Source organism: Sminthopsis crassicaudata, chromosome 4 (genome assembly GCF_048593235.1).
Source record: "Sminthopsis crassicaudata isolate SCR6 chromosome 4, ASM4859323v1, whole genome shotgun sequence".
Lineage (NCBI taxonomy): Eukaryota > Metazoa > Chordata > Mammalia > Dasyuromorphia > Dasyuridae > Sminthopsis > Sminthopsis crassicaudata.
This window is the reverse complement of record NC_133620.1, coordinates 183,946,407-183,965,047: the sequence shown is the minus strand read 5'-3', so window position 1 is coordinate 183,965,047 and position 18,641 is coordinate 183,946,407. Positions and strand designations below refer to the sequence as shown.

Sequence of the window (18,641 nt, the reverse complement as noted above, 5' to 3'; positions counted from 1 at the left end):
AAGTCAATGTATGGCCCACAGAGATCCTCATGTACAGATTAATAGCCCTTGTTTCTATTTGAATTTGTTATCACCAAGTTTGATAAGCTCTAAAGTGAACACAAGAATTTCTTAGTTCACTGTGACAGAGGTGGGTTCATTTATGGATAATCTCATGTGATGTTATATGTTTTTGGTTTCCAGGAGAAAATAAGCTGATAGGAGACCTCTTAGTCCTTGGAGGAGCTACACTCTATGGTATCTCAAACGTGTGGGAAGAATACATCATCCGAACCCTGAGCCGAGTCGAATTTCTTGGAATGATTGGACTCTTTGGTGCCTTCTTCAGTGGAATTCAACTGTGAGTAGAAAAAAAGAAGCACTTTAGCAGTGGTCCTCAAACTTTTTAAATAGGGGCCAGTTTTAAATAGGGCCCTCAGACTGTGGGAGGGCTGGACTATAGTAAAATCAAAAGCTCACACTCTGTCTCCATTCCTCAGCCCATTTGCCATAACCGGTAGGCTGCATAAATGTCCTCAGTCGGCCGCATGTGGCCCGCAAGCCGTAGTTTGAGAACCCCTGCATTAGAAAGTGCAAATCACTGATCAATTCTCTGGTGTTCCTATCTCCACTTCTTACTTCTTAAATTTAATAGATTTGGTTAAGTCTCATGAAAAACATCAATAATTCTTATGTCCCTATTACCCACACTTTTTTTAAAGTCTGAAAACTAATAACTAGCACTTCCATAAAATGCAGGGTCTGAAGGCCAGAAGGCACCTCAGAAATCATCTAATTGACTACTACCTCATATACAAATCCTTATTATAACATTCCAACAAGTGGCCTTTCAACTTCTACTTAAACTTCTCCAGTGAAAAGAACTTGCTACCTCATGGGGCAGACATTCCATATTGTTACAGCTCTAATTGTAGGGAAAGTGTTCCTTTTAATCTAAAATTTTAGTTCTTTTGTATTTAACTTGCAATAGACTCAAATCAAATTCTCTAGAAGACATGTAAAAGTGCATCAGATTTTCCAGATCAGTAATACAGTATTTAGTGCATTGTAAGAAATAAATGGAAATGACATGATCTGATGCACTTGACAGGATGACAAGTCCCTACCTATATAAAACAGTTTATTAACTCTTGAGGTATAAAATTTCTGTACTTAGCACATATTATCAAGAAACTAAGCCACTGCCTAGAGAATTTTATTCCATTCAACAATAATTTATTGAGTTTTTACTATGTGCCAGAATATGGTATAATTTTAGTTAAAATGAAATCGTTATCTATTGTTTAGAATTAAATAACTACCCATGTATATATTCCTTGAGAGCAGTAATTTACCACAATGAAACATATACTTATTATTTTTATCCTTTAGAAATCTATTATAGAAATAGAAATCTATTTTTCTTGGGTCCATTTCTCTCTATATACTCTCATGGTGACTTCATCAGTTTATATAGATTTAATCTTCATCTCTTTGCAGATGATCTTCAGGGCTCTCTGGGTATTCAAATGATTGAGAAACAAGAATGTTAAGATATTTGAGGGTATTGTTAAAGTCTCCTAGTATGAAGGCAAAACTACTATGAGCCACGTACTGAAAAAGATTGTCCTAGAAGTCAAAAGATAATGATTAGAATCTGGAGTCAGTGATAAATTTGAATAATATTCATCTCAAAGGAGAAGTTGATGAATGATTTTGGCAGAGGAAATCTAAAAGTGGCAGTGGGGAGTAAGACATATTCTAATTCTTTCCAATATGGCCATGTTGAATTAGTATTGGAAAGGGTACCTGGGGATATGATGTCTTCAAATCCCAAGAAATGCAAAAAGAGAAAGAAAAAAAAGTTTAAGATAAAAGCAGTTTTGTTCATTTTGTACAGGCCATTCCAGAGGACAAAAGAGGAAGAAGCAAGATAATTTTCTGTAGAACATTTGGGGAAATGGTTGAGAAGGATAGGACTGAGGAAGCAAGCACTTAGAGATAGGATGCAAGGTTTTTTATTCCAGAGCCAGAAATTCAGAATCACTGGGAGGATGAAAATATGAGGCTGTTGACATATACTTACTATTGAAGAATGAGTCAAGTTGTGGTGGTTGGAGGGAGCCCTCACCTAAGACAAACAGGTGATTGAAAGTCAACCATGAACAGTCTAACCCCACAGTGACTCCCTATTGCCTTTAGGATCAAATATAAGCTTTGTTTGGCTTTTAAATCTCTTGATAATCTAGTCCCTTTTTACCTTTCCAGTCTTCACATATACTTAATTTTCCCACTCACATTCTATGTTTCAGCATCTCTGAAATCTGGAGTTCCTAAACAAAACATTCTACCATACTTTTGCACTCTATCCCTCATGCTTGGAATTTTTTACTTCCTCACTATCACCTCTTGGCTTCCCTAACTTCCTTTAAAATTCAGCTCAAGCCACACCTTATATATGAAGTTTACCCCCATCCCAAGTCCCTTCTCTCTAAGATCACCTTCCATTTTCATTGTACAATATATATTTTGTATGTACATAATTAATTGTGTATTGTCTCCCTCTTCCCTACCCAATGAGTTCCCTTACAGCAGGAATTGTGATTTTTGCCTTTCTATTAGTCCTAGCACATAAGTGCTTAATAAAAGTTTGTTGACTGATTTTTTTTGATGTGCAAAACTTAATTCTTCATCACTAATACTTGAACCCTTAATGGTGAATGAATGGTGAAGGATGGTAAAAAGTGATTTTGGAATTATTCTAACCCTGTAATGTAAGCTTTAACCCATTCTATAGAATATATTTTGAGAAATTAAGTTGTAGCCTTATTGGTTCAGTGCTTGAAATAACCTTTAAAGCTCAGTTCTCAATATTAATATTATTTTAAAATTGAAGTATCTGCTTTAAGAGATAATGTTTCTCCCCATTCTGTAGTCACTGGAAATCTGGTAACATGGTAGAAGGAGCACTAGACAGTTAGGAAGATCTGAGTCCAAGTCCAGCTTCAGATACTTGCTAGCTATGTAACCCTGGGCGAGTCATTTAATTTTGCCTAAGTTTCCTCATCTGTAAAATAAAGGTAATGATGGTCTCTACCTCCCTCAGTTGCTGTGAGGATCAAGTGCCCTAATATTTGTAAAACACTCACAAATATTAAATAATTTGTGTAAATACTTATTATTATTATTATCCATGTCTTCAAATAAACCACTGATGATGCTTCTTAGGAGCTGATGCATGCTTTGGATAATAGTTGGGTCTCTGAGGTTCCTTCCAACTCTAGAAATATGCAACAAAATAATACTTTTCCCCACATTATCCAATGTAAAATGTAGAATGGGCAAGTCAATGGAGAGAGAAGACTCTGCTAGAAAACATTTATTACTTTTTTGTTCATTTTATGTTTAATGTAGGTTTTTTAAGAACAAAAATACCCAAGTTTAGTGCTTTGAGTGTGAGAGTGTGGGGTAGGAGAGAGGTATAAAAAGTATCCCAGTTGTACTGTTTACAACAAGCATTTTGCCAATTAATTGGTTTTCCTATTTTATAAGTACATAGGAATTTAATTTTAGAATAATAAGGAGCTAACATCTGTATCTGAGTAAAATTGAAAGTAGAAGATTAATGGGGAAAGGAAAAGGAAACAACAAAGACCACTAGGAGTTGAAAGATTTACATGAACTATCAGGGATTGGAACTCTGTTTCTTATTGTTTCCTATTTGATCTCCCCATTCTCTCTTCTTCATTTGGCCACCATTAGATTGAAAGACAATGTATGACATTAGATTAACCACTCCTCTTCTACCCAAAGAAACATGTCCTAAATTTAAGAATCATAAAAGATTGCACTTTTCTGGGATTATAATTGAGGAATGTCCAGTATCATTTTGGACCATGTGAGCTTTCTGAATATCATATTTATCATTTAGAGCCCAAATAACCAATGTATTATAGAGTGGTTTTCTTGCCAAGTTCAAATAACAATACATTATAAACTCCTCTGAAGTATGGAGAGAGGAGAGGAGAAAGACATATGAACTCTTCTATGTCCTAGCATACCACCATCTTCCCACAATCCCCTTTAAGTCCCACATCCTATATACAAAGTCATGATTAACCTCTTCAAATTCAAGAGCTTTCAAAAAAATACAATCTGTTTTTTATAAAGTTCAAATAAATCAATTGGAGGTGGGGGCAGTGCTCCAATCAGGAGAAGGTATACAGATATTGGATAGATCTGGTAATATGGTTGTTTCATCAAGTCATTAAAAAGTATGAATGACTAAATGACATACTCTTATCTCTGTGGATTAAAATTATTCAGAAGCAAATCTCAAACTGACTAAATAGACTTGTCCCTTTGTGCTTTGTAGGGTCATCTTGCCCTTGATTTGTTTTTAATGATGTTTTAAGGGTGAGTGGTCATGTGAATGAATCAAGGTAAAAATAGATTCCACTGTGTTCCTACTTCTTACTCTTTACCTTCTTTTCTCTTCTAGGGCTATAATGGAGCACAAGGAGCTATTGAAGGTTCCCTGGGATTGGCAAATCGGTAAGGAGATAATTGATCTTATTGATGATCTTGCCTGTAAGAATCCATATGTATTTTCTTTAAGGAGATAATAGTGTATATGTAGGAATGAAGATGGTGGTGGTGGTGAGGAATGAAGAAGTAGTCAAAGTAAGAAAATAATAGAGGCTTTTGGAATTTAAATCTTATAAAGAGTAATAGACTAGCATTTTATGTCCCCTAATGTTTCCTAGTTGAGCTCCCTGCTCACTGATATCATCTAGCAACCATTACATTGGAAGCCAAAGGATATCATTGGGTAACATTCCATTTTACCCAATTGTCCTCCCAAATAGCAATGAAGCCGGTGGTAAATCTGGAGGGACAAAAAAGAATGACAATCTGACACCACCAGGAAAATTTCTGCAATAGTGAGAAATCTGATGTGGTTATTAAAGAACTAACAGTTTATATGAGAAGGGGAAAAGCTAACAGGATTTAAGAAAAAACATAAAAGAATACAGATCGTAGAAGACATTTTGAACCCATAAACTCCTTTTCTGATGGGAGCTGTTTGCACAAAACTAGTTAATTGCTTTCCAGATGGATTTGGTGGAAATAAGAGCCATGCTTTGAGCTGGTTTATTGTCATTCTGCGCATCCTGGGCTTCATTTGTTTCCTAAATTCCTTTTTTCTTTTTTTCAGTTTAGAAAATGGGCTTATGATCCAAGGTGATTTTATAAACCTCATATATTAAGCCAATTGGCTAAAGGGAGCAACATTTCAAGGCTTGAAATCTGTAGGATGGGATTCTTGATGTCTGTTCTTGTACATGCTGTCTTAATGCCATTTGAGGTTTACAAACTCAAATCACAGTACAAGGAAGGGAGAAGCACCAAAATGCAGAAGCTAGCAGAGAGAAAATGAAGTTTATTGAAAGAAAAGTTCTCAAAATAAAAAGAAGCAGAATGGAAACAGGTCAGATTTCTCTTGGAATCAGGCACTCCAAACCAGGGAAGTTCAATGGATCAGATTCTTATCTGACTCAAGCAGGACCGTTCTTTGGGGAAAGCTGAATGGAAGCTGGTATGCAAATTAAGGTACTGGGAATAATAATTCATTTAGTCAGGAGAAAGGATTGTGGAATGCCTAGAGAATTGACAGCTGGTTGATAATCAAACTTCCCAGGGAACTTTCAGATATTAATTACTGCAGGCCTTGCTTTTAGAGTTGCCTCGGAATTCTAGCTTTCTTTATGTAGTGGGTCAAGGAGGCTATTGAGATTTTTATACTTGCACACACATTTTATGATACTGTATGTCCCTATCGTAAGCTCTTTACCATGTTTTAACCATAGGTCAACTTGCCAGAACTAAGTTGTGCTCTAATGGTGATTTGAAGGCTTGTTTAGTCATTCCCACTGCCACCAAATCCTGCATTCAAGGTCAATCTGCTTCCTACATAGAAATCTCTTTGCAGGCATATATTAAATTATCCTATTATTCCTGGATGTCCTTGGGGTTTGCATCTTTTGTCTTCAGGAGCCCACAGATTTATCCTATTTGCCACAAAAACTTAGATATTCTTAAAAGTTTTGAAGCAGAATGTTATAATTAAATGAAAATAAGGGTTTGGGGTGGTTTTTTTTTTTTTTTGGGTTTTTGTTTTTAGGTTTTGGTTTTTTTTTCCAAAAGGGGCTGGATGGGATGTAGATTACAGCTAAGAAAGAAATGAGCTGCAGGTTGTGGATATATTTGCTTTTGATTATCTCAAAACCATGGGGAAATGATCTGAATGCTAGTAACCCTTCAGATAAAGTACCCCATGAGTAGGAATTAATTTGATATTGATGGTGATAAGAATGATCAGAAAGAATGTGTCTGCTAATTATGTAGATGTCATATGTGCTTCCATGGGAGTTTTTAATTCAGAGTTAGCTAAATGCACCATTAAAAGGAAGTTCTATTTTTGTGCCCTTCTATTGCAATGAAAATGTCAAACCAAAGCAGTTAGACATGCTAAGGGGAGATGAGAAGGCAATCAAATGCATTAGGCCAGTCAAAGAGCAATTTGTTTAGAGACTGTCCTAGCAATTGGAAATGTGCCCAATTTGACCAAGAATAGACATATAATGTTCATTGTTTTCTTTGGATCCCTTTAAATTGACTTCTTTAAATTAGTGAAAAATCTGTTGTTTAATTTAGGGATTTTGTTTGTTTATTCTAAGATCTAATTTTTTTCACCATTCCCAGAGTGGACAGAAGTAGTCTAGTACAGTGGATAGAGTTCTAGATTCAGAATCAAGAAAATTTGGGTTCAACTCCCCTCTTTGATATTTAGTATAAAATGTGCTTTGTAGCTATAGTAAAATTATTTAACTTCTCTGAAGTTCAGTTTCCCCAATTTTTAAAGTAGGAATAATGTTAATTCCCTTAATACTTAATTTACAGATACCAATTTATATATTTTTTGTGTAATAATTTATGTATCTTTGAAAACCTTTAAGTTCCATAGAGATAAGAGTTCTTGTTTTCATCCTGACTGAACTTCTCATCTCCTTAGTCAAGGAAGGAATCTGACCTCCCTTCTTGAATTTCAAGAACAAATTCCTAGGGAAACTTGGGTAGGCTGGGAAAGAAGTTACAAGTTAGATATTTAATTTTGCCCCTAAGCATCTGCAGGTGCCATAGCAACTGCTTCTTCACAGTACAAGGAAGAGTAAGGGGATAGGGGATATAACTTCTCTAGAAAGTAAAACCGGACATGGGGTCCCAAAGTATTGTGTCTGTGCATCTGTCTCTATATTTATCTCCTCCTCTTCTTCCTTTTTCCACTCCTTCTTCTGCTCCTTTTCCTCTCTACACTTTCTTCCCTCTTCTTCAGAATGTCAAGTACACTTCAAGTTTCCTCCCTTCACTAACACTCCTCTCAGTTGTTTCCCTCTTCTGCCCCCCCATAAATGAAATGTATGTTGTCATCCTTCACTTTTTTTTGAAATTAAAAAAAGACAATCTAAGTGAGATAATATAGACATCATTTTTTTAAATCCTTGGCAGAAAATCACTTAATGAATTACTGTTTGTTTTATTATCCTTTCTCTTCCATATCAGTCAACTGCAGAGGACCATCATTTGAAAACATTAAGTTAGAAGAATCCTTTTGTCTACTCAATAGAACTACTTCTGATTAGCTGAATCAAGTAAAACTTACAGCCCAACACAGTGAAAACTTCCTCTCCAGGGCCTTCGTGTTCTAATCACAGCAGTAAAGCTATTAAATAACTCAGTGGGCTCTCTCCATATTTGCTGTAATTGTATTAGGAATGCATAAACTAACTTTAAACTGTTCTAAAATCCAGTTGCCTGTAGCTAAAGAAAGTCTGAAATATCTTACTTGGGTCTGTGGGCTATTGTTTTGTTTTGATTTCTGAAGGGCAAAAGGAGCCAAATGACTTAATAAACCCAGACTATTCTAACAATTTGGACCTTTGAGTTGTGCCAGTTTGCCATCATGACCTTACTATGAAATCTTTCTTTCTGTCTTTGTTTTTCATTATTTCTCCTTCCAGACCTGTAATTTTATTGGCATAGCAATTGCCTGTACCACTGAAGTTTGACACCTGCTCTGTCACATAGAGAATTGTGCAGAGCACTAAATTAGGGTTATGTGAAATGTCCAGGATCGCACAGCTTCTTTGAGACAAAAGGCAGGTTCTCAATTCACTGGCAAAGCTGCTTCTCAGCAAGACCTTCTTGTTTGGGGTTTTCTTAAAATCAAAAACAAATTTTAAAATGTCTAGTCCTTTCAAAAGATAAGATAAGACCAATGGGTCATTCTAATAATAACTTCCATTTATAGATCACTTGAAAGGGCTTTGGAGTCAAAGGACCAAATTTCTAATCCGTTCTCTGATTTTTATTCTGTGTAACATTGGGTAGGTCACTTAATGTCTCACAGCATCATGAGAGAGTTAGACCTCTGAAGTTCTTTTCAGCTCTAAATCTGTGATTCTATAATTGATCAAACTTCACAACAATCTGGAAAGGTTCAAAAATCCTTCAGGCATCCTGTAGTTCATGAAGATTGACAGATAGATAGATAGATAGATAGATAGATAGATAGATAGATAGATAGATAGATAGATAGATAGATAATAGATTTATTTTGTTGTCTACTTGTTTCTGTTGTGTCTCTTTGTGACTCCGTTTTGGAATTTTCTTGGCAAAGATACTGGATCAGTTGCCCATTTTCTTCCCTAGCTCATTTTATAAATTAGGAAACTGCATAAAACAGAGCAAGTGATTTGCTCAGTCATATAGCTAGTATCTGAAGTCACAGTTGAACTCAATCTTCCTGACTCTGGACTCAGTGTTTTATTCACTCTACCACCTAACTATACATATATAGATAAAATATATTCCAATCTAATTGTTTCAACTGTGATCCTATGTATGTCTTATTTATGCAATTAAAAACACATAATCCTTGGACTCTACTACAGAGTCTAGGACACATACACATCTATACACAAAGGTTAAAAATTTCTATCAACAGTTATTATGCCAATTTTACAAATGAAGAAACTGAAGATCAGAAAGGGTCAATTATTTGCTCATTGTCACAAAGCCAACAAGTACCACATATGAATACAGATTTTACTGATTCTAGGTCCAATGTTTTATCTACCACATTAATCCTGTGCCTACATAGAAGAGGTATGAATCCATAGGTATATAAGCAGAGCAAAATGAAGTGCTGAGGCTCCTTTTCACAAGGATCAACTTCCTAAACACAATGGCCATTTCCCAATATTTTTGACATTGAGGTTATTTACAGAGGTTTACAAATAATGACAAGTACAAGTAAATTTCAAATTTGCAAGAGGAAAACCATCTCAGTTCAACATTAAAGTCTTTTTGTTTTAACTATTGTTTAACTATTTTAGTCATCAAAACAATAAAAAAAAAAACCTTTGTAATCCAATATCATATTGGTAACTATTTTTTTATTTATAGTTTTTATTTACCAGATAGGGTAATTTTACAGCATTGACAACTGCCAAACCTTTTGTTCTAATTTTTCCCCTCCTCCCCCCCCAAAAATGGCAGGTTGACAAATACATGTTAAATATGTTAAAGTATAAATTCAATACAATATATGTATACATGTCCAAACATGGCAACTATTTTATTTTTATAAATTGAGCAATTTAAAAAAAATACTTAACTTTACAATCATAATAGGGGGCTGGCATTCTGGTAAAATAGATATAAAGCTGGGATTGAAGCCAGAAAAATCTGGCTTCAGATATTGTCTACAAGGTTATTTGACCCTGGACAAATCACGTAAGCCATTAGTTCATTTTTAAAAAGTTATTAAACAATACTAAGTAATTATGATGCCCACTTTTTTTGGATGAAGTAATTTTTTCAATTCTAACAATACCAATAAAATTACTTTCCCAATCTCTATCCCTTATCAAAAATTTAGCAAATGTTAAGTTTAGCTATGAGCCTATAGCCTAAAAGTCCTTGAAATAGCAATATTAGGCTAAGAAAAAAAAATCATTATACTGTTGCTATGTTAACCTTTATTTACAATTTAATGATTTATTTTATCATGGACTACTGTCCTCATTAGAAGCTTATCAACAGTATTCTGGCAAAATGACAGACTGAGCTTTTGTTTACACTGTTTTAGGATCTTAAACCTTTTTGATTCCTTAAGAGTTTCTATTAATGAAAAGAGCCAAATGAACATAGCTCTCCAGTCTGGTGGCCACTAACTCAGTATTACTCTGTTATAAATGCCATAGTATGAAGCTGTTACTGTGTCTTTGAAGACCAAGGCAACCCAAGCTCTGGCAGGTACTATCAAACAAGTAAAGGTTTTAAATAAAGTTTTTTTTAGATCAAACACTTCTGTCTGAAGACCAATCTGGCTAAGTTTGGAGAGGTTGATTGGTAAGTGGGCCATAGGATGATGATGTTTTGTAACAAATCTTGAAAATCATTTAAGCCTAAAACTTCACTAAGCCTTTTGAAGATATCCTATTTAGGGGACTGATCTGCATGAGATCAACACCAATGAAATTACAGATGCTAGAGGTATTAAAGTTAGAATTGGAATAAAAGGATTAACATATTGATGAACATCACTCAGTTGATGGACTTTTGCCATGTGAAGGGGAACAATATGGAACACATCTTATGTGAAAAAATGTTCCTTTCTTCAGATTGTTCACTCTTGAGAGCAAATGATTCTAAGACTGGGAGAGACTTTTGTCATCTAGAGTCATCTAGAGCAATCATTTCATTGTATAAATGAGAATACTGAGCCCCTGAAAGTCACAGAGTTAACAAGTGGCAGAGATAAAATTCAAACTCAGATCTACTGTCTATATAGACTATACTTTTAATGAGGTGGTTCAATAGATAAAAAGAATGACATAAATCAATATTTGTTCTAAAACTTATAGTTTTAGGGAATTGTCTAGTAGCACAAAGAGATTAAGAGGTTTCAGTATATATATATATATATATATATATATATATATATATATATCTCAAAGGTGCGATTTAACCCTTGGTCTTTCTCTTTCTGATATGTTCTTTATTCAGTACTCCATGCTACTATTCATGCTCTGGAATAGATTGTTATATTGCATAGTATGTCCAAAAAATGGATAGCCAAAGAAAATTGATTTTATGGTGGTGAGAGTTTGCTGCATATTTATCTTTCTTGCTCTTTTTCCTAATTACAGCTGCAAATTGCTATCACATACTTAAGACTTTTTGAGAGTCTATAATATCGCAGGCACCATGAGAACAGAAGGATAAACATGCAGCTCTTCCTTCCCTCTCCCACAGTCTTAGAAAATGCAGAGACCCATTCTCAGGAAGAATGAGCTTGGGAGCACCTTGTCTCCCACCAATGCTCAGATTAGAAAAGCAATTTCTTCCTGTTGTATTCATCTGAGATTCCAAAGGTGAAGCCAAATACATTTCCATGCATATTTATACGTTGATCATGCAAGGAAGGTTTTAACTTTTGCATTTTTAATGAGCAGTAGTAAGGCAAATAAATTATAAAAAGCATGAAACTCAAGGGCAAAGAAAATAATTTTCAACTTTTTATTAGGGGATATGGATTCTTGATGGAGAATCCAAAAGCCTATGATATAAGCCTATGATATAATTAAAGCCTGAAACATCCACTGTAGGACTGCTTCCAGTAGCAGTTCTATGACTAATTCAGCTTCCTTTCCCATGATACTACACATTAGAGGGGGCTGTTGGTTCAAGATTTCCTCCAATATCATTTGCAGTCATTGAGAGAGAGAGATGAAGAGGCAGGGAGTAGATCTGATCCAAATTGTATTTCATCAAGGACCCAAAATGTATTTAGGATTCAAACTGTATAAAAACTCCTCCTGTGAATAAATTACATTTTTTCTTTGGAGGCCTCATAGGGCTTTGTGGTCAAAGAGATATTAAGTGTAGCTTAAAATGTTCTTCTATTAGAGCATAGAAATACAGAGAATTTGGATTAAGCCATCTAACTAGGCCCTAGATCAGAAACATTTACATTTTTCATTTGGAAATGTTAAATTCGATTTGTCTTTATTCTATCCCCATGTTGCCAGATCTACTGAATGTTATTATGTCTAATGCTTTGAAGACAGGGGAGAGTCTTTTCTTGATGGATTTGTTGGTTGTTTGCATCAATATTACTAGGTGGAGAATGATAAACGGGTAACTGAAATTTAGTGCAAAGACACAACTACTAGTGATTTCCAACAGAATTAATATGCTATTGTAGATTAGGGCTGACCAAGCCAATCCTCTGGTATTTTAGATTTGAGATGGGAATGAAAAGAAACAGTAATAGTGAATTTAACAATGAATATAAATAAATTTATTTAGCCATAATAATGAGAAATATAGTCAACAAGATACTCCCCAGAGAAGAACTGACTCAGTTGAGCAAGGTGTTGCCCATGTTGATCCAGTAGTTAGTCATCAGAAAAGTCATGGCTTTTTGTACTCGGGTGACCCAAAAACAACAACAGTTGTATAAGCCTTTGATCCCTTGAGTCAAATAGGCTTTGAGGATCATTTCAATACTTTTTAGGAAAAGAACAAATCCACCTTTCATGATAGCTATTCCTCCTTCTACTCATATGTATAATTGCAGATATAAATGAGAAATTGACCTCCTAGATTTTAAAAACAGGTTCATTTTCCTCTTTATCACCTCTGTCACCCAGTAGTCTCTCTCAATGTATCATAGAATTTCTTAGAATTTAAGGATTGATGTGACGGACATGACTCTTTCCAACAAGATGATTGCAACAGTTTCCATGATCTCATGACAAAGAATATCATCTGTACCCAGAGAGAGGACTGTGGGAACTCAGTGTAATTCACAACATAACATTCTCATTCTTTTTGATATTTTTTACTTGCTTTTTGTTTTCTTACTCATTTACTTTCCTTTTTGATCTGATCTTTCTTGTGTAGAAAGATAATTGTACAAATATGTTTATATATATGTATATATGTATATACATATATATATATGTGTGTATATATATATATATACATATATATATTGAATTTAACATATATTTTAGCGAGCATAACATATATTGTATTACTTGTCATCTAGGGGAGGGAGTAGGGGAAGGAAGGAAAAATTTGAAATACAAGGTTATGCAAGGATCAATGTTGAAAAATTATCTATGCAAATGTTTTGAAAATAAAAAAGCTTTAATAATAAAAAAGGAAAAAAAAAAGAATTTAAGAATTGAAAGGATTCCACCCAGCAGTCATCTTCTTCCATTTGGTTCATGAAAGAAATCTCCATTAGATCATACCTGTCAAAGTAGTCAAAACAAACTCTGCTTAAAAACATTGAAGTGGTAGAAACCCACAATTTCTCAAGGTATATCATTCCACTTTTGGAGAGCTGTAATTATTAAAGTATTATCTTTTGCTTGTTTTCTAATATAATGCCTCAATTGGTTTCTTTGTAATTCCCACTCATTGCTCCGTATTCTGACTTCCCTTAAGCCTAGAAGAATAAGCTAATTCTTTCTCCATGGACAACCTTGTAAATAGTCAAAGGAACCTAGTACTTCTCTCTAGCATCTTCTCCTCTTCAAACTCAGCTTGACCAATTCCTTGTCCATGAAGGACATGACAAAAGAGGGTATACAATCATTGAAAAAGATTTACTTCTTATATAGAAATGGGAAATTTCTGGCAAATCCCAAGTCCTATTGTTTCAATGAATTTGATCTTTGTAGATTATGTTGCTTCTCAGACGTAGAAGAAATGCATCTCATATTCACAGATTGAAAGTCACATGAAAGGGACAGAATTATAGTGATAAAAATAAAAATCTTGGCCTATAATTTAGTTTTTTGATAACTCAAACAACAAAAAATTAAGTACCTACTATGTCTTAGGCAATATTCTAAGTACTATATTTATAGCCAAAATGTAACACTTCACAGCAGAAAGTTTTTCAACTTTGATAAAGTTTGCTCTTCTCAGAAATGCAAAGATTTAAGGCATTTCCAAAAGACTCATGTAAAATCCCATCCACATCCAAAGAAAGAAGTATGGAGTCTGAATGCAGATGAAAGCCCACTATTTTCACTTTTTTTGTTGTTTTCCCTTTTGTTCTGATTCTTCTTTCACAACATAACTAATGTGGAAATACTGTACATGTATCACCTGTATTAGATTGTTTGACATGTTGAGGAAAGGATGAGGAGGGAGGGAGAGAAAAAATGGAAACCAAAATATTATGAAAGCAAATGTTCAAAACTAAAAAATTTAAATGAAATAAAATCAATCTATCAAAAAAGTATATTATATAATACATAATGTAACATTCTGTGCAAAATAGGTCCTCTAGGCTTTATTATTCTTATTTTAAAGATAAGGACACTAAGATTCTGAGAAATGCTGTGATTTGTCCATAGTTATACAGTTAGCATGTATAGGAGATAGCATATAATGCAGCACTTTAGATGCACAGATGCAAATTATTTTAGAGATCATCTTATCCAGATTATTCTTATTCTGCAGATGAGAAGACTGAGTTTAGAGGTTATTCTTCCTCAAGGATATACAGACAGGGAGTAGAAAAGACAAGATTTGAACCCTTCACTCTGGGTGGGTTCCTTTACACTATACAGACTCCTGAACCAATTTTATGTTGCTTCCATGGCTAAGACTAACCATTCTTTCATACTACCAGTCTTTAGGCATCAGGCAGCCATGCTTTCTTTTCTTCAAATCTAACACACCTTCTTCCATCACAAATAGGTTGTCCTCCCATGCTTGGAATGTATCCTCCCCCATCTTAGAATTTGTAATTCTTTCACGACTCAACACAAACGCCATCTTTTACACAGGCCCTTTCTGATTTCTCTGCTGCCGGTGCCAATCTTACAAAAAATTTCATACATATGTTTATTTCACATAGATTATTTCATAGACATATATTTAATATAGATTTCTTATATGTATTTATTTCATGTAGATTTTCATATGAAGATATCTCCTTGGAAAGAATGTAATCTCTTTGAGGGAAGGGACTATTTCACTTTTTTCTTTGTATTTTCAGTAGTTGCAAAAAAAAAGTGCATGATTTTTATTAGAAGTAGTAGAGAAGTCCTCATTCAGAAATTAACCATTTTAATAGTCTTGGCTCTGTGCTACAAAAGAAGGAGAGAAACAGTGGGAGCAAATCTCCTTTTACGGATGATAGAATAGAGCCTGATTTTTTCCTCTATTGGTTTCCACCTTTCTTGCCTGGAGAGGGTGCCATGGTTGATTCACTCTGCCCTGTGCTTGCTCCCACAGGACTGTTGTACGTTGGCTTCAGTGCCTGCATGTTTGGCCTGTACAGCTTCATGCCAGTAGTCATAAAGAAAACCAGTGCAACATCCGTCAACCTCAACCTTCTCACTGCAGACCTGTACAGCCTGTTCTGTGGATTGTTTCTCTTCCACTACAAGGTGAGTAGAGCCAAGAACTTTGGAAGAAGCCCTCTGTTGGGACAGCTTGCTGGTAGATAGGAATGAAGCTATCCAGGAAATTTGCCTATCATCTCAGTGGTGGACCATCCTATATGCAATGATATTTCCTAGGACTTTTATCTCAAAGCCTGTGCACATCCACCTTTTAGGCTTTATAAGCAGAAGGAACAAGAAAATTATCCTATAAATTTTTGAATGTACCATAATCCATAATTTATCCCTATTTGCTTCTGATGATTAGTTATAATTTAAAAAAAAATATATGAGTATAGTATCCCTTCCTTCTTTCAAATTATTTTAATAATACTATGGCTCCTGATTTCATCAGTGTATGTCCTCCACTGCCACATATATCATTTGTTATCCTCCATAATTCCTTTTTATATTTTCTCATTGTCATCCATAGGGGGGCCACCCAAAAACTTTTGATTTCTGAATGTGCCCTGGAGAAGCCCTTCTTTTCATTGTTTTAATATTCTAAGGGTAACAATATGGCATCTGAGATTTCACAGGATCATAGGACTCAGAGTTAGAAAGAACCTTAGAAATAAGAGATTTGTATACTTACAGGTAGAAGAGACTTGTGAGGACCCTGGGTGCCTCTATTTTTACAGGTGATGTAACTGAGACCCAGATTTAGGGGATTTTCATGCTGGAAATAAAATAGGCACCCAAAGTACTCCTAATTCTAAGGCCAGTCAGAGATCCTTCCATTTTACCACAGTGCTTCAAACCTCACTGCTCCAAAGTCATACTCTCCTCTGCCCTTAGACACTGGGTCAGCCCCATGTTGTCAACTTGAGAGTGGATAAAGAGGAATAAAAAATATCAAGACCTAATTCAGATACTGTGTTATAGGAGAAAAAGCACAGATTCAGAAGTTAGAGGTTCTGACTTCAAATGCTACCTCTGATGTTTGCTACCTACATAATTGTGGGCAAAGTAACTTCCCTGGAATACCACCAGTCAATCATTCTCTCCCTCTCAGGGAGCCTAGTCTGTGCCAAAGATCCATACCTGCTTCTGGCTTCTTAAGTAGCCAGCAGAATAGGTGTGACATCACTGTGCTTCCAAGGAGTAAAAGGGATAGTGTACTAAACCTGGAGACCAGAAGACCTGAGGTCATATTCACATATATTAGTTGTATGATGCTAGACAAGTCATCTAACTTGGTTAGTCCCAGTTTCCTCATTTGTAAAAAGAGGATAATATCAGCACCTGTCTGAAAGGATTATTGTGAGGATTAAAAGAGATGTTTAAGTACTGTGCAAGAGTTAAGAGCACTGCATAAATGCCAGCTATTCTTATCAATAAATAACCCTCATCTTTTCTGAGTTACTACATTCACAGTAAAAAGATGCTGGTTTTGAATTTTAGAAGAGCTGGCTTTGAATCCTGGCCCTGATACTTAATATTTGGGTAAATTTGTTCAGTTATTTTTCAGTTATGTCTGATTCTTTATGAGGCTATTTGGGCTTGTTTGTTTGTTTGCAAGAATACTGGAATGGTTTCCCGGTTTTCTTTCTCCAGTTTATTTCATAAATGAGGAAACTGAAGCAAACAGTATTATGTGGCTTGTTCATTATCACACAACTAAGACTGTCAGGCTAAATTTGAATTTAGGAAGCTGAGTTTTCCTGAATACAGGCCCAGCACTCTATTCAAATCATGAATTCTTTCTGGGATTCAGTGTTCTGACCTGTAAACAAGATGAAATCAAAACTCTTCCACTTTTGTCTATGTACTTAGCACTTAACTGATAAATTGTCTTGTATTGTTCTCTGTATTTTCTAAAGATGCAGGTAGGTGACAGTAGATAGAGCAAGGGAAAAATGAGTTCAAATGTTATCTCAGGCACTTTCTACCTATGAAACGTTGAGTGATAACCTTGAGTAAGTAACCTCTGCCTCAGTTTCCTCAATTGCAAAATGTAGATCATATATTAAGACCTATCTTCTAGGGTTATTGTGAGGATAAATTAGATAAAATCTATAAAGCACTTAGTACAATGCCTTACACACATAATAGGAGCTTAACCAATGCTTGTTTCCTTCCTTATATTCTATTTATATTATCTACCTCTGATAAAACAAGTTAAAATCCTGTTCAGTTTTCTGGGGTTTTTTTCTGTTTTATTTTTTAAAATCTATCTTATATCTTATAACCATATCTACAGGAATCAGAGGGATATATTTCTATTCAAAAAGTCACAAGACATAGGATTTTAGATTGAGAGTTGGAGAGGACCAGAAAAACCATCTAGTGTAATTCTCTAATTTTACAGTTGAAGAAACTGAGATACTCATGGTTAAGTTGCCTGAGGTGATCCAAAGGGAACATGATAGAGTTAGGGTTTGAACCTAAGGCCTCTCATTGCAAATCCCGCACGATTTCTACTGTACACATTGACCCTCAAATCAAAGGAGAGGGAATTCTGATCCTCTGGTAGAGAGAAAGTAGTAGAATAGGAAAAACATAAAACGCTGAGCTGCCACTACTACTATAAAGCTATCCTTCTGGAGCAATGGTTTTATTGGAGTAAAGTATAACTTTAGGAGTGATTCTCTAATCTTCTAGCCTCCCCTCCATGCTATTAAATCTATATGTGTTATGTAATATCTTGGTGATTATGCAATTATACAGTCTTATTATTAAAATTATTTTCACCTTAGGAGCCCCCCCAAAAAAAGTTTTTGGGATCCCCAGAATCCACAGACCACATGTTAAGAATCAATGCACTGTAATATTTGCCCTGCAATATTTATTTGCTGCCACCAGGTGGTAGAAGAGAATCACAGTCATTCAGTCCTTATCCAAGAGCATTCTAGATAGAAATCAATTAATTTATTCATTAATTTTTATAATAGTCTTGTAATTAATAAAATGACTTAAAATCAAATTATTAAACAATGAAATTTAGGAGATTTAATCATTAAGATACAGTAGCCAAAGATATGTAATGCTAGAACTTTTGGGTTGTTTGGGGATTTTAAATTATTAATATTTTAATTATTTTATTTTTACATTTTAAGTATTTAGACGTTACTCTGACTCCATGAGAAGATTCTTGTAACAAAGTGAAGCAATTAAGAA

General features: G+C 34.8%; 1 protein-coding gene across 1 annotated transcript in view; it reads left to right on the top strand.

Annotated features, from left to right (window-relative positions):
- Positions 1-18,641, top strand: part of SLC35F1 (solute carrier family 35 member F1) — a 540,470-nt gene that overhangs the window by 486,860 nt on the left and 34,969 nt on the right. Inside the window, exons 5-7 of the mRNA XM_074310013.1 lie at positions 184-340; positions 4,481-4,533; positions 15,373-15,527. Of these exons, the coding sequence (XP_074166114.1) occupies positions 184-340; positions 4,481-4,533; positions 15,373-15,527 (365 nt within the window). The remainder of the gene's footprint in view (positions 1-183; positions 341-4,480; positions 4,534-15,372; positions 15,528-18,641) is intronic.